This window comes from Dendropsophus ebraccatus, chromosome 2 (genome assembly GCF_027789765.1).
Source record: "Dendropsophus ebraccatus isolate aDenEbr1 chromosome 2, aDenEbr1.pat, whole genome shotgun sequence".
In the NCBI taxonomy this organism is placed as follows: Eukaryota; Metazoa; Chordata; class Amphibia; order Anura; family Hylidae; genus Dendropsophus; species Dendropsophus ebraccatus.
The window spans coordinates 127,703,157-127,727,343 of record NC_091455.1 but is presented as its reverse complement, the minus strand read 5'-3'; the positions used below and the strand labels follow the sequence as shown (position 1 = coordinate 127,727,343).

At 42.1% G+C, this 24,187-nt stretch overlaps 1 protein-coding gene across 2 annotated transcripts in view; it reads left to right on the top strand.

The window, feature by feature from the left end:
- The window catches only part of TGFBR1 (transforming growth factor beta receptor 1), a 31,558-nt gene extending 8,457 nt beyond the window's left edge, over nt 1-23,101 (top strand). For both annotated transcript variants that reach the window (XM_069958280.1, XM_069958279.1), the window contains exons 2-9: nt 9,823-10,068; nt 13,053-13,292; nt 14,418-14,648; nt 17,518-17,685; nt 19,191-19,347; nt 20,672-20,796; nt 21,194-21,324; nt 22,117-23,101. In XM_069958280.1, coding sequence (XP_069814381.1) covers nt 9,933-10,068; nt 13,053-13,292; nt 14,418-14,648; nt 17,518-17,685; nt 19,191-19,347; nt 20,672-20,796; nt 21,194-21,324; nt 22,117-22,242 — 1,314 coding nt within the window. In that variant the 5' untranslated portion in view covers nt 9,823-9,932 and the 3' untranslated portion in view covers nt 22,243-23,101. The remainder of the gene's footprint in view (nt 1-9,822; nt 10,069-13,052; nt 13,293-14,417; nt 14,649-17,517; nt 17,686-19,190; nt 19,348-20,671; nt 20,797-21,193; nt 21,325-22,116) is intronic.
- The last annotated feature ends 1,086 nt before the right edge of the window (nt 23,102-24,187 follow it).

Genomic DNA, 24,187 nt, shown 5'->3' with positions numbered 1-24,187 from the left:
CTCACAGCGATAGTTAAAAGCATCATAAGGTTATTACCACAAAATAGGCCCAAAAAATAAAGGATTTTTTTCACTAAATAACACACATTACAAGGTTATACAACATTGTAATGTGTGTGATTTAAGTGAATGGCCCTTTCCCCATGTTTCCCACCCCCTGACCGCAGACCCAAAAGTGTAATGCACTATATTTACGGAATCACTGTCTACCCCCGGCCACCATCTTGGGACAATCACGTCATCTTCAGGAGGCTGGCCTGACTGCTCAGACAATTGTGGTCGGGGGAGGGGGGACATGGGGAAGGGGGCCATTGACTTAAATGACACATTTTACAATGTTGTTTAACTTTGTATTGTGAGTTATTTAGTGAAAAAATCCTTTAGACCGCACTACCCCTTTAAGGCTATAACAGGCTGCAAAGACAAGGGGTTAATCATTGAATTTTGTTGCTTCATTCTGTCCCAGTGCAACAGGTGTATAACATCCAGCCCCAACCTATGAACTCTGCAGCAAGTAGATTCGTGAAATTTCTTCCTATCTAGATCTTCCACCATCTACTGTGAGTGGTTTTATTGAAATATGGAAGCTTTTATTAACCACAGTTATGCTGGGTTTACACTGAGCGATAATTCGCCCGATCGTACGATTAACTATTTCAAAGCAACGTTTTTTCGTTTTTTTTAAACGTTCAGCGTTTAGACGGAACGATGTATCGTACGGAAAAATTGTTATGCAATAGCTTAAGCCTATCTCGCACATAGGTAAATCGGTTAGCGACTGTTTACACTGAACAATCTGCGAATTTTTGGCCAACGAAGATTTTAGAACATGTTCAAAGATCAAAATGAACGATTTCTCGCTCGTCACTTGATCGTTCGCGGCGTTTACACGTACGATTATCGAATTCGATCGTTATTGTGCAAATTCGCAGGATAATCGTTCAGTGTAAACACAGCATAACTTGCACACAAAGTGGAGACCATGTAATGATACAAGGACAGATTTATCAAAGAGTGTAAAATATCCACTGGTGTAAACTGCCCAGTCTAAATTTTACACCCTTTAATAAATTTCCCCCTCAGAGTGCAATTGTTGAGCGCTGAAGCACATAGTACATAAAAGTTGCTAGAGTTCTGCTGACTAATTTGGCATTGAGGGGGTGGTGTTAGGAAAAAAACTAGGTCTATACTGATGCATTATGTAAATAAAACATAAATGCATCATTAGAAAGCTATTGATTTACTAATCCCTCATGTGCCTGTTTTGATTACCTGTTGCACTTGGTAATCGTGCTCAGTTCAGTTCCAGTTTCCTAATCTGAGAAACAGATCACTGATCTCAGGGAGACCAGTGAAAGTTAACACTGCCGGCTGCTGGTTAAAGTGCTCAATGCAGTGAAATCCTAGGTGCATTGCTCCCTGGGAAACATGAATATGCAAAAAAGAGCCTGTGAAGCCTCATTTAAATGAGGCTCCACAGACTTTTTTTTTTTTTTTTTAATCACTCCCACCTATGCAGAGGCAGAATCCTGCTCCACCCCGATGAGGGTCAACACCCTGAAACAGCTGTATGTGGATGGATACTTGGCCTTGGTTTTTCCCTTGTGATTACATTGACTTATAGGGCCACTTAAAGGAGAAGTCCGGCGAAAATTTTTATTAAAGTAATGTATTGCCCCCCAAAAGTTATACAAATCCCCAATATACACTTATTACGGGAAATTCTTATAAAGTGCTTTTTTTCATTGCATTTACTACTGCATCAAGGCTTCACTTCCTGGATAAAATGGTGATGTCACGACCTGACTCCCAGAGCAGTTCGAGCTGTGGCTGCTGGAGAGGATGAGGGCAGGTGGACACTGAGGGACACAGGGTACTGGAGGGACACTGAGCATCCCTCTGCCATCATCCTCTCCAGCAGCCACAGCCCGCACAACTCTGGGAGAAGAATTTTATTCTGAATAACACAAATGAAACATTTAGAATCAGCTGAATATGTGATATTATAAGTTACTGTACATAATAGCAATCAGCATGTGGAGTATAAGGTATAGTAAGTGCATAAATCTGAAAAAACAGCAGTAGTTTGTAGATACAGAATGGAGGTGCTGAGGTATCCGGGCCCTCACCGTTAATGGCAGGCTGCAGCGAACGCGTTGCAGGCTGTCATTAAAGGGGAACTCCAGGTAAAGGTTAGAAAAGGGAAACTTCTGCAGAAGCATAAAGCATAACTTACCTGTCCATCCCAGTTTTGAAACTACCAAAAATCAATTTGTTCAGGTTTTTTTTTTTTCGTTTTTTTTTTTTGTTCTGTATTGTTTCTGTCCTTCCTAGTTGAGCAGTTCCAAAAATGCAATGCTTTCCTTTAGCTGATCATCACAGTCCCCCACCCATCTCAATCAGCAGCATTAAAGTGTAAGTGACAGTGGCAGTTTCCTGTCCCTTACCGATCGGGACCTCCACAGTGTGACTGCAGAGGTTCCGATCTCTGTGTCGGACCGCCGGAGGTCTCTTACCTTCCTCCGTACGGTCCGATCAGCGATCTGCTCATTCAGTCTGCCACAGGCCTATTACACTGATCAATGCTATGCCATGGACATAACAATAATCAGTTTATGCAATCTGATGAAATGGACTTAAAATGTGTGTTTAAAAAAAAAAAAAGTTTAAATGTTTTTATAAATACCCCAAAGCCCCTCCCCCAATAAAATCACCCCCCCTATGCCATAATATTAATCATATAAAAATAATTAAACATATTACATACAGTAGCATGTAATTGTCCGATCTATCAAAATATATTTTTAATATATTTAGTGATCAAAACTTCCGATCTACACAAATATAGTATTTTTGGTCCCGCTATTTTCATAACGAACCATGTTAAAAAAAAACACAACAGCAGCCTAGTTGTACCAGGGTGGGAAGGGCCCTTTATTTTGGCCCTCCCTAGCCTAATACTAGCCTGCTACCGCCCAGTCCAGGAGTGCTGAATTTGACACTCCGGGACTACTGGTACCTGGCTCTTCCCGCTACTAAGCCTGTAAAAAGAAATAAACACGACACAATTGAAAAAAGTGTTTTATTCAAAAGAATACCACCCACACACCACCGTTAACCATTTTATTTAAAAAAAAAAACAACAAAAAAACACACAACTCTGGTCATCGACGTAGTCCACCGAATCTGTTGCAGGCCTCTGGAGATCGATATCTGAAAAACAAAAGGGAAAAACCACACAGGCAGGAGCAAAACACCCATCATTTAGACAGGTGCTCCACACCTTACAGTATGCAGCATCTTGCCAGATTCTGCTTAATCTGGCACACAAGGTGTTAAGTAAGGATGCATTGCATCCCTTAACCCTTTGGGTGCCAGACTGACCAATGTGACCCTCAGGGGGTTAATGAGGATGCATGGCATCAACACTTAACCCCCTGGGGGCCAGATTGATCTCACACTGTACACATCCCAGCAAGGAAGGGAGTTAAAGGGGTACTCCAGACAAAATGTATTTTTAAATATGTTATTACATTAAGAAAGTAATACAAATCCCTAATATACACGAATTATGGGAAATGCAAATATATTGCGATTTTCCTCAATTTAGTAGATCAGGCAGGCTCACTTCCTCCAAAAAAGTGTGACGTCCCCCCCCCCCCCAAATATGCCTGGTCCCGTGCAGGAGCGCTCACCCGCCGCCCGGTCCCGGCGAGGTAAGCGCTCATGCACCTCCTCACAAGCAGCTGCACCTTCTCCAAAGCAGCTTGCTTCGTGTCAGCCCGTCTCCCCTGTGCCTTAGCGCTCTCCCCGACGCCTGGTCCCTTAAACGAGCGCTCACCCGCCACCCAGTCCCGGTGGGGTGAGAGCTCCTGCACCTTCTTACAAGCAGCTGCACCTTCTCCAAAGCAGCTTGCTTCATGTCAGGTGCAGAGGGGGACGGGCTGACATGAAGCATTCAGCTGCTTTGGAGAAGGTGCTGCTGCTTGTAAGATGGTGCAGGAGCGCTCACCCCGCCAGGACCGGGCGGCAGGTGAGCGCTCGTTCAAGGGACCAGGAGGCGGGGAGAGAGCTGAGGTGCAGAGGGGGGGAGGGGGGTGGGGACAGGCTGACATGAAGCAAACTGATTTGGAGAAGGTGCAGCTGCTTGTAAGAAGGTGCGGGAGCGCTCACCCCGCCGGGACCGGGGGCACTCATGAATGGGACCGGGAAGGGGGGAAAACTGGCTCAGATGAGGGGCGGCTAGTTGGGGGCGAGCATCAGATAAGGAACACTCACCCCGCCGCAGCAGCTGTATGAGGACCGGACAGAGGGACATTACCAGCACAGGGAGGGAGAATAGAAGTCTATTCTAAATCTATACTTTTACATGCGCCCCCTGCTGGACCCTACACTTGAGACGTGACGTCACACTTTTTTTGAGGAAGTGAGCCTGGCTGATCTACTAAATTGAGGGAAATGGCAATATATTTGCATTTCCCATAATTGGTGTACATTAGGGATTTGTATCACTTTCTTTACGTAATAACATATTTAAAAATACATTTTGCCCGGAGTACCCCTTTAAGTTCCCCCTTCCCTTGCTGGGATGGGCATAGTGCTGGGGTGTGAAGGGGCATCTTTATACTCACCACAGACATCTTCGTTCTTCACCAGAGCCTGGCACACTGAGCTAGAAGTGTGTACTGGGCTCTGGCTCTTCAAACGTGTCAAAAAGGAAATTGGCAGCTGCAGCCGTGACATCACTGCAGCTGCTGATTGCCTGAGATGACACCATTACGTGTGTTACATAAAGAATTATTGATTCTTTGCTTTCATGGAGACTGTTCTTAAGCGCACAGGACTGGGTGAAAACCTCTGCTTTGGGTAACCTCTTATTATCAAAATTTGGATAAACTAGTAGTATAGTTGCCAATAGCAACCAAATCTGGTGTATTGGCTGATCAACTGATATGTACAGGGTTGTCCTGATTACCTTTGTTGTTGTCAGAATTGAGTGATCTAAAAGATTTTGACATGCTGGCCTTGGTCAGTCTAGCATTGGTGACCATGCTCCATGCCTATATAAAGAGGATGCGCTTACATAAGAAATGTAGCAAATACATTTTATTCAGGTACCTAGACAAATAAAATACTTAAAAGGGGGGGGGGCATAAAGCCCTCTATCCCTGTGTATATGAAGTCGTTGTGCAACTCCCAGTGCATAAGGAAAGACACCTTTATTATGCCTGTGCAGGAATCCACCAATCTCTCGATGTATATTACGACAAATAAATGTAGTATAATGCACAATTCATAGTTAGCCAAGGCGAAGATGTGTATGTCAAATATCACATTGAGTTTATAAGGATTTGATTGTGGCAAACAATAGGATTACTAAAAATGAATATACACCTGATAGTAATATTGATTTATCACAGAAAAATTATTTTATATTTTTCGCTATGTACAATTGACTTAGGAACCTATTCCACCGGACGATTATCAATCAGATTATCTTTAAATCGTTCGAATCTAAACGATAAATCGTTCGGTTGAAATGCAGTTAACGATTAACGACTGAACGAGAAATCGTTGATCACTTTATAAGACCTGGACCTATTTTATCGTTGCTCGTTCGCATTGAATAAGACGTCGTTCGGTCGTTTGCAATAGATACGAATGCAATAGCGAAGAAAAAAACGATCTCAATTACGATCATAAGTAATGATTATCGTTTCATGGAAATGAGTGAACGTTTTCAGGTCTTTCGCAATAGCGGTCGTTTGAGATAATCGTCCGGTGGAATAGGGCCCTTACTCTGTATAGTATCATTAGTGCTCACTGAATAAATAGGCAAGATTATAACCTCAAAGCACTTTTCACATGTATAATAATGCATAACGTGAAGGTAAATAAAAAAAATCTAAGTAATAATATAGATGGTTTTTGTCATAAAAAAATAAAAGAAAATATAAAAACAATGTTCTGCTGCCTGCAGCATACTCCAGCTCGGCAGGTTTGACAGCCAGTCTGTAATGGTATGGGGAGGTATTTCTTTGGAGGGTCACACAGCCCTCTATGTGCTAGCCAGAGATACCCTGACTGCCATTAGGTATCTGGGTGAGGCCCTATACAGGTACATTCTAAGCAGGGCCGTTTTAATACATTGGTGGGCCCAGTGCACAGCCCTCAAGAGTGGGCCCCCCCTTCCCTTTCGGCACATTGTATAATGTACTGAATTTGCCCCCACACTGTATCAAGAGCCCCAATACATACAGTAGTTACCTTATAACACTATTTCCACCATACAGTGATTACATATTACATAAAAACTGCACTAAACAAAACAGAAAGATATCACCAATGATACCATTACATAATACCGCCACATCATGACCCCTAACACTACAACCCTATAACAGAGTGCAGTTACATCCAGTGACTCACCGGGGGCGTCTTCTCCGATCAGAGTCTGTCACCTTTCCTTTTTCTCTCCATCCAGCCTGGGCCACCTTGAAGTCTTCTCCTGGCTGTGAATCTTCTCTCCAGAATCTGCCAGACAAATATTTTAGGCTCCAACACATCCAGTAGTTAGGTCCCTTGTACCCCTATACAGTAGTTACACCCCTCTGTACCCCTACATAGTTACACCCCTCTGTGCCTCCATAGTTTTAAGGTGTCCCTGAAGTATATAGCCCCTCATGTGCTCCTCCAGTTATATACAGCCCTCCTGTGCGCTCCCCCATTAGTATATAGCCTCCCTGTGCACTCTCCTCAGTAGTATATATCCCCCCTGTGCTCTCCCACAATAGTATATAGCCCCCTGTGCTCTCCCACAATAGTATATAGCCCCCCTGTGCTCTCCAATAGTATATAGCCCCCCTATGCTCTCCCACAATAGTACATAGCCCCCCTGTGCTCTCCCACAATAGTATATAGCCCCCCTGTGCTCTCCCACAATAGTATATAGCCCCCCTGTGCTCTCCCACAATAGTATATAGCCCCCCTGTGCTCTCCCACAATAGTATATAGCCCCCCTGTGCTCTCCCACAATAGTATATAGCCCCCCTGTGCTCTCCCACAATAGTATATAGCCCCCCTGTGCTCTCCCACAATAGTATATAGCCCCCCTGTGCTCTCCCCCAATAGTATATAGCCCCCCTGTGCTCTCCCCAATAGTATATAGCCCCCCTGTGCTCTCCATAATATATAGCCCCCCCTGTGCTCTCCCCCATAGTATATAGACCCCTGTGCTCCCCAATAGTATATAGACCCCTGTGCTCCCCAATAGTATATAGCTCTCTGTGCTCCCCAATAGTATATAGCTCCCCTGTGCTCCCCAATAGTATATAGCCCCCTGTGCTCCCCAATAGTATATAGCCCCCTGTGCTCCCCAATAGTATATAGCTCCCCTGTGCTCCCCCATAGTATATAGCCCCCTGTGCTGCCCAGTAGTATATAGCCCCCTGTGCTCCCCAGTAGTATATAGCTCCCCTGTGCTCCCCCGTAGTATATAGCTCCCCTGTGCTCCCCAGTAGTATATAGCTCCCCTGTGCTCCCCCGTAGTATATAGCTCCCCAGTAGTATATAGCTCCCCTGTGCTCCCCCATAGTATATAGCCCCCTGTGCTCCCCCATAGTATATAGCTCCCCTGTGCTCCCCCATAGTATATAGCTCCCCTGTGCTCCCCCATAGTATATAGCCCCCTGTGCTCCCCCATAGTATATAGCCCCCTGTCCTCCCCCATAGTATATAGCTCCCCCTCCCATACAACATTGAAAAAAACAAACACTGTTACTCACCTAGGTCCACGCGGTCCTCTTCTCTTCCCTCTTGTGGCTGCACTTCCTGCGGTCACTAGAGGCTGCACTCCCCCTTACCCTCGCGCCGACGCTCTAGTGACGTCGGGCGCTAGAGGGAGAGTGCGGCCTCTTGTGACCGCAGGAAGTGCAGCCACAAGAGGGACTGACAGGGAGGGAGCCAATGGCTCTCTCTCTGTCAGTGTTGCTGCTGCTGCAGCGCTGAAGCGCCGCGGCAGCAGCGGGCGAGGGCAGCGGCGGACGGGGGGGCCCTGCAGGGGGCGCCATGGAGGGGTAAGTAGATTACCCATCCATGGCGCTCCCCCCTGACAGGCTGGTGGCCCGAGCCCTGTGCGACCGCATTGGTCGCACATAGCAACGGCCGGCCTGCTTGGGGGGGGCCCCTTTAACCAGTGGGCCCGGTGCACGTGCACCATGTGCCCTCTGGTTAAAGCGGCCCTGATTCTAAGGAACCTCATTGCCTTCTCTTGAGGCATTTCTACTGAAGTCGGATCAGCTTGTAATTTGGTTTTCCACTTTCATTTTGTGTATTGTTCCAAACTAGGATCTGGGATGTGGTATTCTAATTCTATTTGATTTTTGTACAGTGTATATTACGTAAATAAAATTAAAAAAAAATAAAGATATTAACAATATAAAAGAACTCTCACGTCTAATTGGTAGACTCTACAGTTATGGGCTGTACTCCACATGATACCTGTAGATACATGAACATATGTAACTCTTTACACAGACCCTGTCAACCCAGATGTAATTGTTGTGCATGCTACCTGCACCAATTAATTTGCCATATTTAGAGCGTCCCTTCAATTATGCATATTGTCAACCTCCAGAACACAGTGCCACCAGCCACCATTTGGTGATCTAGAAGTATCAGAAATACCCTAGAAATTATGAGCAGAGAGTCACTTTTGTAGATCACATTTTAGTCATTATGAAGTAATCGGATATCCTAGAGTCCGATATCAGACTAAAAAAAAAAAATGAAGGCCATCATTATATGCTCCTCCAATCATCTGAGGTCTTTCAAAGTCCCTTAATGATATATCTAACCAAATCCACCCAGACTTAGCAACTTAGGTCCACGAATGCAACAAACTAAGGGCCCTTTTACACCAACAGATTATCTGACAGATTTTTTTTTAAGCCAAATCCAGGAATGGACTATAAACAGAGAACTGGTTATAAAGGAAAGACTGAGATTTCTCCTCTCTTCAAACCCATTCCCGGCTTTGGCTTAAAGGGAACCAAGCCTACCCTGTGACGCCGCTGGGCATGCGCAGTACCGCCGCTTCCATTCCGGCGGTACTGCGCCTGTGCAGAATAGCCTCGAACTCCGGCTAACACTGAGTTCGAGGCTATTCTGCACAGGCGCAGTACCGCCGGAATGGAAGCGGCTGTACTGCGCATGCGCGGTGGCGTCACAACGTAGGCGCGCCGACGTCGGGCATAACTGTGCTCGGCCAATCGCGGCTCAGCGGCTGATGACGCGGCCGTGTCATCAGCCGCTGAGCCGCGATTGGCCGAGCACAGTTATGCTCAGCCAATCGCGGCTGAGCAGCTGATGACGCGGCCGGAACTCGGGAAGATCGAAGGTATTCGGGCCGGCCGGCCAAAGATGACGTTTGGCACAAGATGGCGGACGCGTGTCGGCACGGATCAGGTATGTATAATGCACTACACTTCCGGGTACACGGGTGGGGGTGGTGGGACACGGGGAAGGGGGCCATTCACAGACATAACATACATTACAAAGTTGTATAACTTTGTAATGTGTGTTATTCTGTGAATAATTTTTTACCGCCGCACTACCCCTTTAACATACCGTCCATTATTCTGTGACTTCAGTGTTCTAAGAGGGTTACCTGTACAGTGTTGCTTTGTGAATGTAGTGAGGAAAACAACCTGTGACTTTGGTCAGTGTCACAGTATGTGTGTTATACCTGTGAGCTTCCTGGTTTTATAACTTTTATTTTTTCTGTTTCCTCATGAATGTGTTTTCTTTTTTCTTTTCTTTCAGCATTAAAATGTCATTGTGAACATTGTATAAAAGACAACCAGACCTGCGAGACTGATGGATTGTGCTTAGCAAATCTAATAATACAAGATGGCAAGGAAACCCATAACAGCATGTGTGCTGCCAGTGCGGATCTTGTTCCTGCCGACAGACCATTTTTGTGTGCTTCCACCTCTAAAAATGGTGTATATAATTCTGCATATTGCTGTAACAAGGATTTTTGCAATACAAGAATACAATCTCCTACAGGTAAGTGTAGGTTAGATTGTATGTCTGAAAAGGCAACAGTCTGCCAATATTTAAAATGTGATTTTGTAGAGATGCAAAGTGACCTGGGGACTACAAAAGCAGTCTGTTGCTTGTCCTGGTTCTGTAAAGTAGTCTTACTGTTTTAAGCCTGCTGTTCACACCCTAAGGCTGGGTTCACACTACGTATATTTCAGTCAGTATTGTGGTCCTCCTATTGCAACCAAAACCAGGAGTGGATTAAAAACACAGAAAGGATCTGTTCACACAATGGTGAAATTGAGTGGATGGCTGCCATTTAATGGCAAATATTTGCTGTTATTTTAAAACAACGGCTGTTATATTGAAATAATGGCAGTTATTTACTGTTATACAGATCCTTTCTGTGTTTTTAATCCACTCCTGGTTTTCGTAGCAATATGAGGACCACAATACTGACTGAAATATACGTAGTGTGAACCCAGCCTCTGGGTGCGTTCACACGTTCAGGATCTGCAGCAGATTTGATGCGGTGTTCAGTTATTTAGATGAAATCTGCTGCTGATCCGCAGCAGAAAATCCGCTGCGGATCCTGTATGTGTGAACGCACCCTAAAATGTGACAGGTGAGTCCAACATGGGCACCATCTTTTCCCTAAAGACATTGAAAAGGGAAAGCTAGTCAGTCATTGGCGAGGCTGTGGCACTTAATGGATACTCAGATTCATCTCTTACAGCGTTGGGAAAGTGCTGCAGGTATCACACAGTAAGGGCAGCTTAAAGTGAACATTTCAACATTTATTTATTATTTGCAATTACCAGTTGTACATTGCAGTGCCATCCAGTGTAGCTATGCACTGATTTGTCTGTATAATGTATAAGTGCTACAGTGGCATTTGTGTGTAAACTTCCTAGAGCTTTACAGTATTTAAAATTGTCAAAACAACTGTTATAACCAGGGCTACGGAAGTCGGTAAGCCACAGCTCCGACTTCTGAATTTTATCAGGACCGATTTAGACTCCTGCTCCTTCATAAATGGCCGGTCATATACCAGGGGAGTTATTTATCACACTGGCTCAGCAGCTTCTCCCTAATGTCCTACATTATCCTGAGGCGACTTCTGAGGGAATAAGGAAAGATATAAAGCAGCTTCTCCTGTGTGTGCAGTGGATGCAGCCAGTCTCCAGCCTTTATGTCCTGAACAACTCAGAACTAGCCTAGATAAGCAGGTGGTCTTTTCCTGATGACAGTCTTCTATGTTTCTCACTAAATATTCATCATACACAAATAAACACTGCTAACAATACCAGACACCTGTAATAGAGAGGGGTCACTGTGGGAGCACGGGGATGGGTAAATGGTACTTCTTTATTATGAACCACCCCCTGTCCCTCCTGCATTTTTCACTGTTGCCCAGAATACCCCTTTATTTTCTGCCTCTTTCTCTCACACACAGCCTGCTGCAGCCTAGCAGACACATTCACAGCCTGCTGCAGCTATAACACACACACACACACACACACACACACACACACACACACACACACACACACACACACACACACACACACACACACACACACACACACACACACACACACACACACTTTTCCCCGACCGCCCTCATCTAATAGGGCCAGCATCCTATTAGAATACTGCTTCTAAAATATATTGATGAGCAAAACTTCATAAAACTTCAATAAAATTCATATCAAAACTCAGTTCATTTTTTTAAAGATTTTTTTTTTTTTTTTTTTTTTTTTTTTTTTTTTTAAAGCTGGAGTCGGTACATTTTTTCCGACTCCAGCCAAAACTTGCTCTGACTCCACAGCTCTGGTTATTACTTTCTAAATCAAAATTATGTGATGCAAAGCATGTCTGCAATTTACATTCTCTCTCTATCTTGAGACCAAACGCAGGAGAAGTCCGTCATCTGCACGCTCACAGAGAAGGCAGTCTTCTGATGAATGCATTGAGCTGTGACACTTTTCACTGGCCAGGGTTTCCTGTGTTTGGTGTTGTGTTTTTGTATTTTATTTTATTTTTTTTGTTCAACCAACAAAATACCAAAGAGCTGCCTACAGAAGATGGATACAAGTACCGTATTTTCCGATGTATAATCCACATCCCCACCGTGTTGCAGTGACTGTATGACAGCAGCCGACGACAGTGGGCCGTACCTGGCTAATTAGCTATTCAGATGCAGCTGTCAAAGCTGACGGCTGCATTTAAATGGCTATAAACAAGCCATCCCTGGTGTCAAGGGTGATGGATTGCTCCAGCACTGATTTCATTGATCATTGAAGTATATGTATTCTTCAATGATTTGTTGAGAAATCGGTTAAATGTATGTTGGCTCCCCCTAGTGGAGCTATGTTATACAGTTAAAGTAATTTTAATAATAAAAAATTCTACTCTTTATTTTAATCTTGTGTCTTTAGTAAAACGAGTGTCCATCCATCATCCCCTTCTCTGCTGATATTGAATTTACTTTGGCATATTAGGCTTCTAGGTTGACAAATTAGGAGCAAAATAACAATTTTTAAAAATTGAAAGGACCTGCCTTCTATTGTTGAATAGGGAACATGTGACTGTGGGGATGTTGTCAGGCACTGAGTGAAGAACCTGCAAGTTTCTATTGGCTGATTCATTTCAGCTATTGGCATGTGTGCTGTGATTGGCTGGGCTGTGTAATTTGAATATCCAAACATTCCACTATCCATTTCTTTGGGAAAATTTTTTGGTCTTTGAATTTAAATTTCTTAAAGACAAATTTGAGTGAATCCAAAAATATATAGCACGCTTGTCACGGCTGAGGGCTTTGAAACGCAGTTTGCACAGTGTCTGTATGCAAAGGGGTTTGGGCTAATAGCAATAAATCCGTCAAAGAAAAAAATGGGATTACAATATAGTACCTTTTTTCAGCACTATAAAAAACCTATTTACCTGCCCTTGTAAATTGTAATGTTTTACATGATATATATTTTTCTTACTGTTTTTGTTTTTAGATACATCACAAAAGTCTTTCACCACCTTTACCCCAGTGGAGTTGGCAGCTATTATTGCTGGTCCTGTATGTTTCATCTGTATTTTACTGATGTTTATCTTGTACGTCTGCCACAACCGTACAGTTATCCATCACCGTGTTCCAAGTGAAGAAGACCCTTCATTGGATCGCCCATTTATATCTGAAGGGACAACTCTTAAGGATTTGATATATGATATGACCACCTCAGGATCTGGCTCAGGTATAATCTGTAACATTAAAGGGGCACATTTGCCTAAACAAAGTATATATTTGGGAAATTGATATTATAATTAGCTTTACGTGTGTGTGTATGTTTGTGTGTTTCGTTTTTTGTTTTTTTGGGGGGGGAGGGGCGTGGTATTTATAAGAAATATTCACATTCACTTAGTTGAGCACCACAGTAGTCCAAAACATGCATTTTAATATAAGCTGATTTTGCTGCAGTAGACACTTTGTATGCGTCACAATTTTTTTTAAATGTAATAATTAAAAGTTAGTACATGTCCTTTTTTCCTAATGTTAAGAAAAAGTAAATAAGTTCATAACTTTTTATATTAACCGGTACAGGCCAGCAGAGGGAGCTAATATGACAAGATGCTGTGCTTGCATAATAGAGGGGTCACGTGCTGTCCCTACTTTCTTACACCCTGTTCATGCTTTGCATAAATACACAAACATACTCTATTTAAAATTAACCCCTTAACGACCGATAACATACCTCGTACGTCACAATGCCGTTAGGGGAGTTCAGAGAGCGGCTGCCCGCTCTGAACCGCTGCAATCCCGGCTGCTTTCTGCAGCCCGCTATTAGTAGGCGCAGTCCATCACTGCGCCCATTAATTAAAACTTTTAAATGCAGCTGTCAAACATCATGCATCTTCTATATCTATCCCAGAAGAGGGGAACAGCTAAACTAATGACCAACAACACAAAAGGACAGGACAGCATACATATAACGGACAGAGACAAGAACAAAAAAAAAGTGGTAGTGGGGAAATGAGAAAAGGGGAAAGAGTCACAGCATCGTATCTCACAATAGTACTTATTTTTGCTCCAATTCAGGTATTAGCTTTGTAAAGGGGCACACTAACTTCTGTTAATTAACCAGGTAGTTGTAATTGCAATACTCCCAAATTGTTACCCAGCAACATGTATCATGTAGTGTTGCAGGACAGCCTTACTAGATTATGAATTTCTTCTGTCGTGTAATGGGCGACAATATGACTTTTTTTCTTTTTTTTTTTTTTTTTTAATATGCCTCTACACCTTTTTCTTTATGCTGCTCAGCATCTGGGATTTGTATTCATTTAAATAGGTTGTTATATGTAAATTTTTTTTGTCCAAGGTCTCCCATTACTTGTGCAAAGAACTATTGCCAGAACAATAGTTTTGCAAGAGAGCATTGGCAAAGGTCGTTTTGGGGAAGTGTGGCGTGGAAAGTGGAGAGGTGAAGAAGTAGCAGTGAAAATATTCTCTTCAAGGGAAGAGCGCTCTTGGTTCCGTGAGGCAGAAATCTACCAAACTGTGATGTTGCGCCATGAAAACATACTTGGCTTTATAGCTGCAGACAACAAAGGTTTGTAAATTTTCTAAATATATTCTTAAGGGTGGGTCCACACGTACAGGATCTGCAGCAGATTTGATGGCGCAGATTTAAAGTTGCAGATTCAAAGCAAATCAAATTTGGGTCACCAAATCTGCTGCAGATTCAAAACTGCGCCAGCAAATCTGCTGCAGATCCTGTATGTGTGAACGCACCCTTAAGGAATTTTCTAACCAAATACAATTATTTCCTGTGCATCTATGACTTTCACCTGTATCCCTGCCTAGCTGGCAGGTGAAGTTTTTCCTTTTATATAATTCTGTTATACAGGGCAAATCTAACAACAAACCACTCCTCCCCCCCCCCCCCTTCAGTGTCAGGGACAGCTAGTGGACAGCTTAAGAGATGAAGAAAGCGTATGCAAGGATTAGTGAAAGGTAGATTGGGACCAATATAATGTGCAGCGCACATCATGTCAAGAGTAATGTATAGGTACACTTTCTGAGCTGTTAGACAGGAAGTGGAAGAGTTTACAGGCAAGACCGGGTTTTCTTTTGTGACAAAAGATGACAAAAAAGGAGGTCAAATGCAGTAGCGTAACTATATAACAGCATTGATATTACAAATTTTGGAAAAGCAATCTTTCTTTGTACACCTGTATTTTGCTTTAAAGTATTGAATTACTGCGCCTTGAGTTCGATAGATTTGCACTAATGTCTGCTGTTGATCAATGTCTCTTAAAGAGGGTGAATCACAAAGTTAGTAAAATTATTTGGCCTAAATATGTTATGTATGTTTGTTTTCCCTTAAATATAAATTCCTTTTTGTGTCCCTCCCCCCCAAACCACTGTTGCACCCATAGTATCACCCCACTTCCTGGTTTTCTTCTCTGGCGTCTGTGACTTGCTAGGACCATGCGCAAACCCCCAACCCCTCACCCGTGTGCTCTGAGGTTTCTCACAGATACCTCTTGTTTAGGGGCACCCTTTTTTAGATAGATAATATCACCAAACAAAGCCCTTAAAGTGCCACTGTCAAAATTTTTATTGCAGAAATCAATAGTACAGGTTTTTTTTTTTTTAAGAAACTTTTTGTAATTGGGTTTATTAGCCGAAAAATGAATTTTTATCATTAAAAAGCAGTTTGAAGCTCTCCCTCCTGTCTTTATTGTTCTCCTATGGAGAGAGAAAGTAAAAGCAGCAAAACAGGACAACAAAGAGTTTACATTCACATCGCGGGCTTTCTCCTCTGACAGTCACCTCTGACCTCTAATGAGGGCTCTGAATAGCTCCCCTGCTAAGCAATCCTTTGTTCTCAGCTCTCAGCTGCCCGCTAATCTCACTCTTTCCCCCTCCCCTCTTCATAGAACAGACAGATCCGACTGATGAAAAAACAGTCGAGATTTCCTGATTCTGAGGAGTGGATGACAAAAAGGAGAGGAGGGGGCGGCTGGGGAAAAAGGCTTTTTACATGCAGATAATGGCAGATTTGGCTAATAAACCCAATTACGAAGTTTCTTAAAATCGCCTGGACTATTAATTTCTGCAAAAAAAAAAAAATTAACAGTGACTCTTTAAATATATGCCCTCAACCTTCTTCCCTCATAGCTATATAGTGCCTCTATTCTACCACTGCAATGTGATTACGGAAGTTTAACCTCTGGGACCCTTTTCCGATGTTACGAATGAAACCTGATCTTCCAACTAAATGGAGCAGCAAGGTTGGCAACTGCACTTAGCCCCTCTATTAGCCAGATGTGGCTGTCTGGGTTCACACTATGTTTTTCTTATCAGTTTAACGTATCCGTTTTTATTTGGGTACTTTTAACGGACAGAAAAACGTGGTCAACCCTATTTTTGTGTGCGATTTAAAAAAAAAAAAAAAAAAAAACATCCGCTTCGAACCATGTTTTTTTTTTTTTTTTTTTATAATGGAAGTCAATGGAAAAACGGATCCAAACGGATGGCATACAATTGCATCTGTTTTTGCATTTTTTTTGCATCAGTTTTTTCATAAAATGTATATGTTAAACGGATAGGAAAAACGCAGTGTGAACCCAGCCTAAATGTAGAGGCAGGGTCAGCAGCTGCTCCCAGACCCTCAATTCCCTCCATATCTTGCTGCTGGAAGTAGCCAAGCACTGTACTGCTTTTTCCAGCTGTAATATTTGGGCTGATTGGAAAGGCTGAGTGCCGTTGCTCTCCCTGCCACTCCATTCAGTGAGAAGCTCAATTCTCTACATTTCAGATGGGCCACAGAGCAGGAAAAAAAGGGGCACTGAAAAAGACAATACAACCACATGGGCAACATGTAGAGAAATATCTTAAAGTAGTGGGTAAAATTATTACTATAGCGAGTACTATGTAATTAAATGCAAACTTAAAGGGGTTGGCCACTTTATAGTAAAATTGCTCAGTGTACAGTATTAGTAAGTGTACTTACTGTATATACTGACAGCAGCTCCCTGTGTACCTCATAGAGCTAATATCAGACTTCCCTCCTCCAGGCTGGGCTGCCCTGCTCTGTGGTGTTTTGGTCCATAAGATGGACGACATGGAGGAGCATGTGACCAGGCCCCTCCCCCCAGTGTCCACCACTGAGCCTGTATATGTCTATGGAGGACACAGTGGACAGGGCCTGGTCACATGCTCCTCCATGTCGGCCATTTTATGGACTGAAACAAAACAGAGCAGGGCAGCCCAGCCTGGTGAAGGGTAGTCTGATATTAGCTCTTTGAGGTACACAGGGAGCTGCTGTCAGTATATACAGTGAGTACACTTACTAATACTTTGTACTGACCTATTTTACTATAAAGTGGCCAACCCATTTAAGCTTAGTGACTTAACAGCTTTAATGGAACATGGTCTGCACTAGTATCTTAATTATGAATTTGTTTCTACAGATAATGGAACATGGACTCAGCTGTGGTTGGTGTCTGACTATCATGAGCATGGTTCACTGTTTGATTACCTAAACAGATATACAGTAACTGTGGAGGGAATGCTAAAGCTGTCATTATCCACAGCAAGTGGTCTAGCTCATCTTCACATGGAGATAGTTGGGACACAAGGTACGTTATGGTATCAAAGTTAAAAGAAGTGTGAAGAAATGTTTTCTGTATGAGATGGAGAACCTCAGATTACTGAGTGTAATAATTTTGATCTGCCCAGGTGACATAATAAAAATATATAGATAGATAGTTATAGATAGATATCTTATTTTAATTGGAGTGCGGGCACATTCAGGTGTGGCCGCACACCAATTTGCCATAGACCACAATGTAAAATGCGGCCAGGAGCTGCACTGTACACCGTGAGTACAGGCTATCTTGTACAGCCGCTGTTCACTGTGTTCATTCATTCTGTGTCAAGGAGTCCAGTGGACAGTGTTACTCAATGGACTGGACTCTTTAGCATGGAAACATCAGAGATTTTAATCAATAAATTACTATGCTAAGTCTTTAACCATAAAGATGTATATCAATTCACTCAGCTTATTTTGCTATATAACATGATGCTGATAACCTAGGTAGCATTTTCAGGGTGACATCAGGGAACACTAGAAAATTTCCTTCATGGATGCATCTAACATTAAGTGAGCTGAAAAATACAGGTTAAAAAGAGGCTAATTTTATAATATCAAAAGCCAGACATCCCATTGGATTTGTAGGGTGTAATAGGAGTAGAATCACGACAGCCATGGAGGCTTTCAAAATACCCCCAGCTGCCATGAAAACTCGACCTCTTTTAGGTTGGCAGGACCAGTATGTATCTTCCAACAACCTGTAGTCTGTATTGATCCCAGTAATACACTGCACTGGTACTGTGTTCGGAGTTATCTTTGATCTGGTTGCCAACAAAGTGTATGAAGGAGGTCTGCTCCATAGATCCCTAGCACACATCCACTGTACATGTATGTCAGGCATCACCAAGGGGTTAAACCTTGATATGAATTATCTGATCATTGGTAATTTACCAGGAACTATGGGTTCTAAATATCCCCATGCACTCTATTCTTATCAGTATACAGTGTATGCAGCTCTCTCGAAAGTCCACTAGAAAGGGGAAAAAAAAGGCAAAACAAGGGCACAGGCACCTTGTGTGATACCGTAACATAGGATATAAAACACCCAGTTGTAGGTTCACCTTGTAGCCCCTTGCGTTAACAGCATATTACCCCAATCAGTATGGAGCCTGGGTGGATACCCAACTGACAGACTGCAGAAGCTGGAGATACCTCTCAAACTGGATACTCCTGGCAAGGGGTCCCGTGTATTTGACTGTTCTCACTAGGATGCACTAATTCTATTTTTTTTTAATCTGGTGAATTATGAAGTTTGGACTACTGGTCCTGCTATTATATGTATCTCTCACACACACACACACACACACACACACACACACAAAACGTGATGGATAATCACAATCTCTGAGAGATATCCCCCAACTCCACCAGCAGAACATTGCGAAAGGAGTTGTTTCCAGCAAACAGTGCTGTGGCTGGAAATAGACTTGTGACTTTTTGCGTTGTATGTATCTCTTAACTGTGTTTTTTTGTTTTTGTTTTTTTTAATAGGAAAACCAGCTATTGCACATAGAGATCTTAAATCTAAAAATATCTTGGTTAAGAAAAATGGAACTTGCTGCATTGCAGATCTAGGGTTAGCTGTGCGACATGATTCAGCTACAGATACTATTGATATTGCACCAAATCATAGAGTTGGAACAAAAAGGTAATTTTATTGAGATGTCTCTTGACAAAAAGTGATGGTGGTTTGACAAAGATAATTGAACTAATTGCAGTCTCAGTTTTAAACTATTTGTATATGGATTTGCTTTACTCTTTTGTGCCTACTGTAAATATACTTAAGCTGTTTTCGGCTTCCTCTGACATGACAGTTTCTAAAGTGCAGAAGTTAAACAATTTGTGTAACTTCCATAATATGAGCACAAAGGGTTTAGCCTTGTGAGCTAAACTGGTTGCATAACTTCAGAGGCTACGTAAACATAGTAGCTCATGAGGCTATGCCATTTGCACAACTCCTATTAGTGTCAATGGCTGTTGCAAAAAAGTGCATAACTTCCTGACCACCCCTATTTGCTACAGACAAGCCAGATGGGGGCCTGGAAGCCATGTTTACAAGATAGGGAAAACCCATTTTGAAGGGGTTTTCTGGGACTTCTATATTGATGCCAGTGCTCAGGATAGGCCATCAGTATCTGGTAGTGTGCTGACACCCGGAATTCCTGCCAGTCAGCTGTTTGTCAGAGTCACAGCCCCCACAGTACACCGTGAAAGGGGCTGGAAGCAGACTGCTTCATGCATTGTGTATCGGCTATGCTGGCTCCTGTAGCTTGGCTCCAGCTAAAGTGAGAAGTAGCTGAGATGCAGCAAACAGCAACCCTACAGCACTGCCTGTGTCCATCTCGGTTCACTGTTGTGGTTTTTTTGTGTGTTTTAACACCAGGGAGCGTTGCCTGGCCTAATTGACAGACCTGCATGCATTTAAATACTCAATTATTCTTCTAAAAAGGTTGTGCTGGAGTAAAATAAAATTAGTGTTGTAATCTCCTGAGAGGACAAATAGGATGTCAAAGCTAAGATTCATTTATATCACTGGACTTGAGCTGCAATACCAGACACGCACATTAAGGTTTGGCGCTACTTATGAAGGAAGGCATTCATGATTGGTTATTGTTTTTTCCCCTCTTTTGGTTGGGGGGGGCATGGTGTTCACAACCTTTCTAACTTGTATTTCTATTATTTATATAGCATTTCAGGGTATGTTCACACTGACCAAAACAAGCAGAATTCCCCGGTGTGGAATCGTGCCTACCTCAGTGTCACACAGTGTCTCTATGGGATGGCTCCCGCTGCTCTCAACTCAAAGAATTGACATGTTAATGTGTCACTGAGGCAGGCGGGATTCCACAGCAGGGAGCTCCACCATAGTATTCTGTCTGTTTTAGCCATTGTGAATGGGCCCTTATGATGTACCATACAATGTGTAAGTACTTTAGGTAGTTGATCACCGTAGGTTATTTCTATTCACATAGGTACATGGCACCAGAGGTTCTTGATGATTCTATAAATATGAAACATTTTGAGTCCTTTAAGAGAGCTGATATCTATGCAATGGGATTAGTCTTCTGGGAAATAGCTCGCCGTTGTTCAATCGGTGGTAAGTCTAGATTTCTTTATCTTGGTTGTGTGATTTGAGCTTCCATTAATTCTGTCTTCACATCTCCATTTCCCTTTTAGGTCTCATTTTGATAACTGTAATGATGTGAATTTTTTTTAGAACAAAAAGGATCTCTTTTGCACATGTTTGCCTATTAGTGTATTAGGGGATAACTTTTAACAGGGTTACTAATGTAAAGTTCTTGTATTTATAGGTGTAAGTTGTGCTCTTTGCATCCTTCTTTCCTAGCTGTGACTTTGGGCATTTGTGGCCTAGCTAAGGATCTGCTAGTCAATGTATTTATTTGTTAAACATCAGCAATAAAGCTCCTAAAATTGCTTCTGTGAATACATGTAAAATGTTAGGAATAATATAATCTTTGTTTCATATTTAATAGGGATCCATGAAGATTATCAGCTACCTTACTATGACCTTGTTCCGTCTGATCCATCAGTTGAAGAAATGCGGAAAGTAGTTTGTGAACAGAAACTGAGGCCAAACATTCCAAATAGATGGCAGAGCTGTGAAGTAAGTGTGCACAGACACACACGTAAACATTCATTCTGCTGAATTGAGTCATTTACTGTAGCCAACCAGTGGAGCATAGAGCCTTTTTCAGAACAGAGACCAGTAGGTCTCAACATTAGGCCATTTCATACATTATATCCGCAATAGCATTTTAAAAGAAAAGAGCAGCAAAGATCAGCTTATGGATTTTTTTGAAGCAAATCTGTCTATTTGTCTTTTAGAACTTTTGCATTAAAGTTTGCTTGTCACATCCATTCTTAGGATATGTTCACATTACGGAATAGTCAAGGAATCTCAAGTGGAATCCGTGCTGTAGTTCTGCTTGAAATTCTGTCTGTCAGTTCTTTGGGTGGATTGTGGTTGAGAAATCCCATTGAATCAATAAGACAGGCAGAATTTCAGATTCTGCTTGAAATTCATTGCCTATTCCGTAGTGTGAACATACCAATGCTCATTGGTAAATCGTGTAGAAACTTCATACTTTTTCCTGACTTTTTTTTTTTTTTTTTTTGTCCATGTTTGTCTGTTCCCCTCTCCACTCACTGTGTTCTCTCACAGAGAGAGAAAAAAAAATTGCACCTTTGAACCCAGAGCACTGTTCACTGTATAAATGGTGGTACAAAACGGTGTAGACGTCCTCTGAATGTGACAAAATATGTTAACACCCTGGAAATCTGGTAGTGTGTAATCTTATCCATGATAATGGTCAAGGGCTGCCCTAATATAGTAAATTAGGCATCACTGCTTTTAATAAAATTCCATTTTTTTTTTCTTCTTTCTCTTCTTTACCAGGCATTACGTGTAATGGCCAAAATAATGCGGGAATGTTGGTATGCCAATGGGGCTGCAAGGCTCACTGCTTTACGGATCAAGAAAACATTGTCACAGCTTAGCCAGCAAGAAGGCATAAAAATGTAACCCACCATCCTGATCTAAAATGCACCATTTGTTTCTCTACCTGGTTTGCCTGATCTGAGAAAACAGTGTTCTACCTCGCTGAGGGAACAGTCTAACAATGCTGCCTTTTTTGAAATGTCATAGGATAAACCTGCGACCCATTGCATACATAAAAGAACTCTTCATTTGCATTGTATGCTTTGATCGCCATCTTCCCAGGACGTTTTGTATATGTGTATTCAGAGAGATTTCTAATGATACAATAGAACATGCTGGTCTTACCCTTTTTTCCTATTATTTAAAGAATTCCTCCAACTTACCCCTCTAGTTCTCCCTCCAACTTGTGGACATTTTGAAAATTGAATTTTTCTATTCCAGGTTCAGATTCTTCTAGTATGTTTTAGACGTTTTGAAAGCCTTTCAAAATCGTGTTGCTTAAAAATACCTCATGATGATTTGGGGATATTATGCAAATCGGTTTTTATACAGTACTATATTACATGCCTTCAAAAATTAATTGCATTACCGGTAAGTGCCACGCACAATATATATGTGTATATCTTATTATTTGCTTTTTTTTTATTACTTTAACCACAGTACCTAAGATCTTATGCAACAGTTTGCTTTGCATTTTACGCAAAGAAATGAACGGAATGCTGGTTGGAAAAACAAGACATTTTATAAACCAAATGATTTTTGTCAGCAAAAGGTGACAAGCATTGTTTAATTGCGTTTTACTATGCCAGCCCCATTTTAAGCATTAAAAGGTTTTATGTAAATATACTTTTATGATTGTATATTGATTTGATAACACTCTAAGGGTACTGCCACACAATGGATTTCTTTGTTGAAGAAAACAGTTATGGATCCATGGCAGACCCCCCCCCCCCCCCCCTCTTTTTTTTTTTTTTTTTTTTCCTGCCAAGGTTTTTTTACCTTCTATACTGGCGCTAACTCCATGTCCAGGCTAAACAACAGTTTCCACCCAGAATCCTCATTATAAAATCTGCAAAGGCATGCTGCATAAATTATGTTGTGGGTTCCCATTCAGTACAAAAAGATGCAGTTTTTACTTCAATTTCAACACATATGGCATCATTTTGTGCATTTGATTGCAAGGTGTGAAATTGGCAGCAAACCCACATCAAATTCTGCCTGTCAGGCATGCAGAATATGCAGCTTGTTTGTCTGTGGTATAAAATAATGCCATGGCTGAATCCACCTTGATGTTAGAGCTGGAAACAATCAGGATAGGTTTTTGACACCTCAATGAACTCTGGTCTCCAATCTGACAGCAATCTGAGATGGTGACTGCAAGGAAGAAGTGAATCCCAAAGAATATTATCCACAATACTTTTATTACACATTGGTTTAAGCTTTGTTTATATAAACCTGGAAACTAAAGATGCGCGAACCTCAAGCACGTTTGGGTTTGTCCCAACCCGAGCGTGCGGCATTTGATTACAGATGACTGAACATGTTGGATGCAGCTATAAGGCTGTCTGGAAAAGTAGAGCTATTATCTGTATCCATTTTTTTTTCCAGTACTCCCAGGGGCCACATCCAACTTCAGTCATCGGTAATCAAATGTCACACCACTAGTTCATTTTTCTGGGTGACAGTCACTGTCTAAAAGCATTACTCTTACTTTTTTTTTTACATGAGTAAAGACTACTGCATTGTGAAACCATTTTTTTTTTCTTAAAGATAAATAAAGCTATAGTAAGTTTTGACATGGTCTTGCATACTGTCTATTGGTTTATGCCGTTTACTACATCTGTTTGTAGTCAATGAATGGCAATTTACCATTTGTTTCTTGAGGATAAAAATCTCTTATGTAATGAACATACAGGTGTGCAGCCCAATAGTGTACAGCTATCAGAGCTTACTTTTGTAATGAGCCGCTCATAGTGTGTCCATCACATGACTGGCACTTATTTTCTGCTCTTCGAGGAATACACTACAG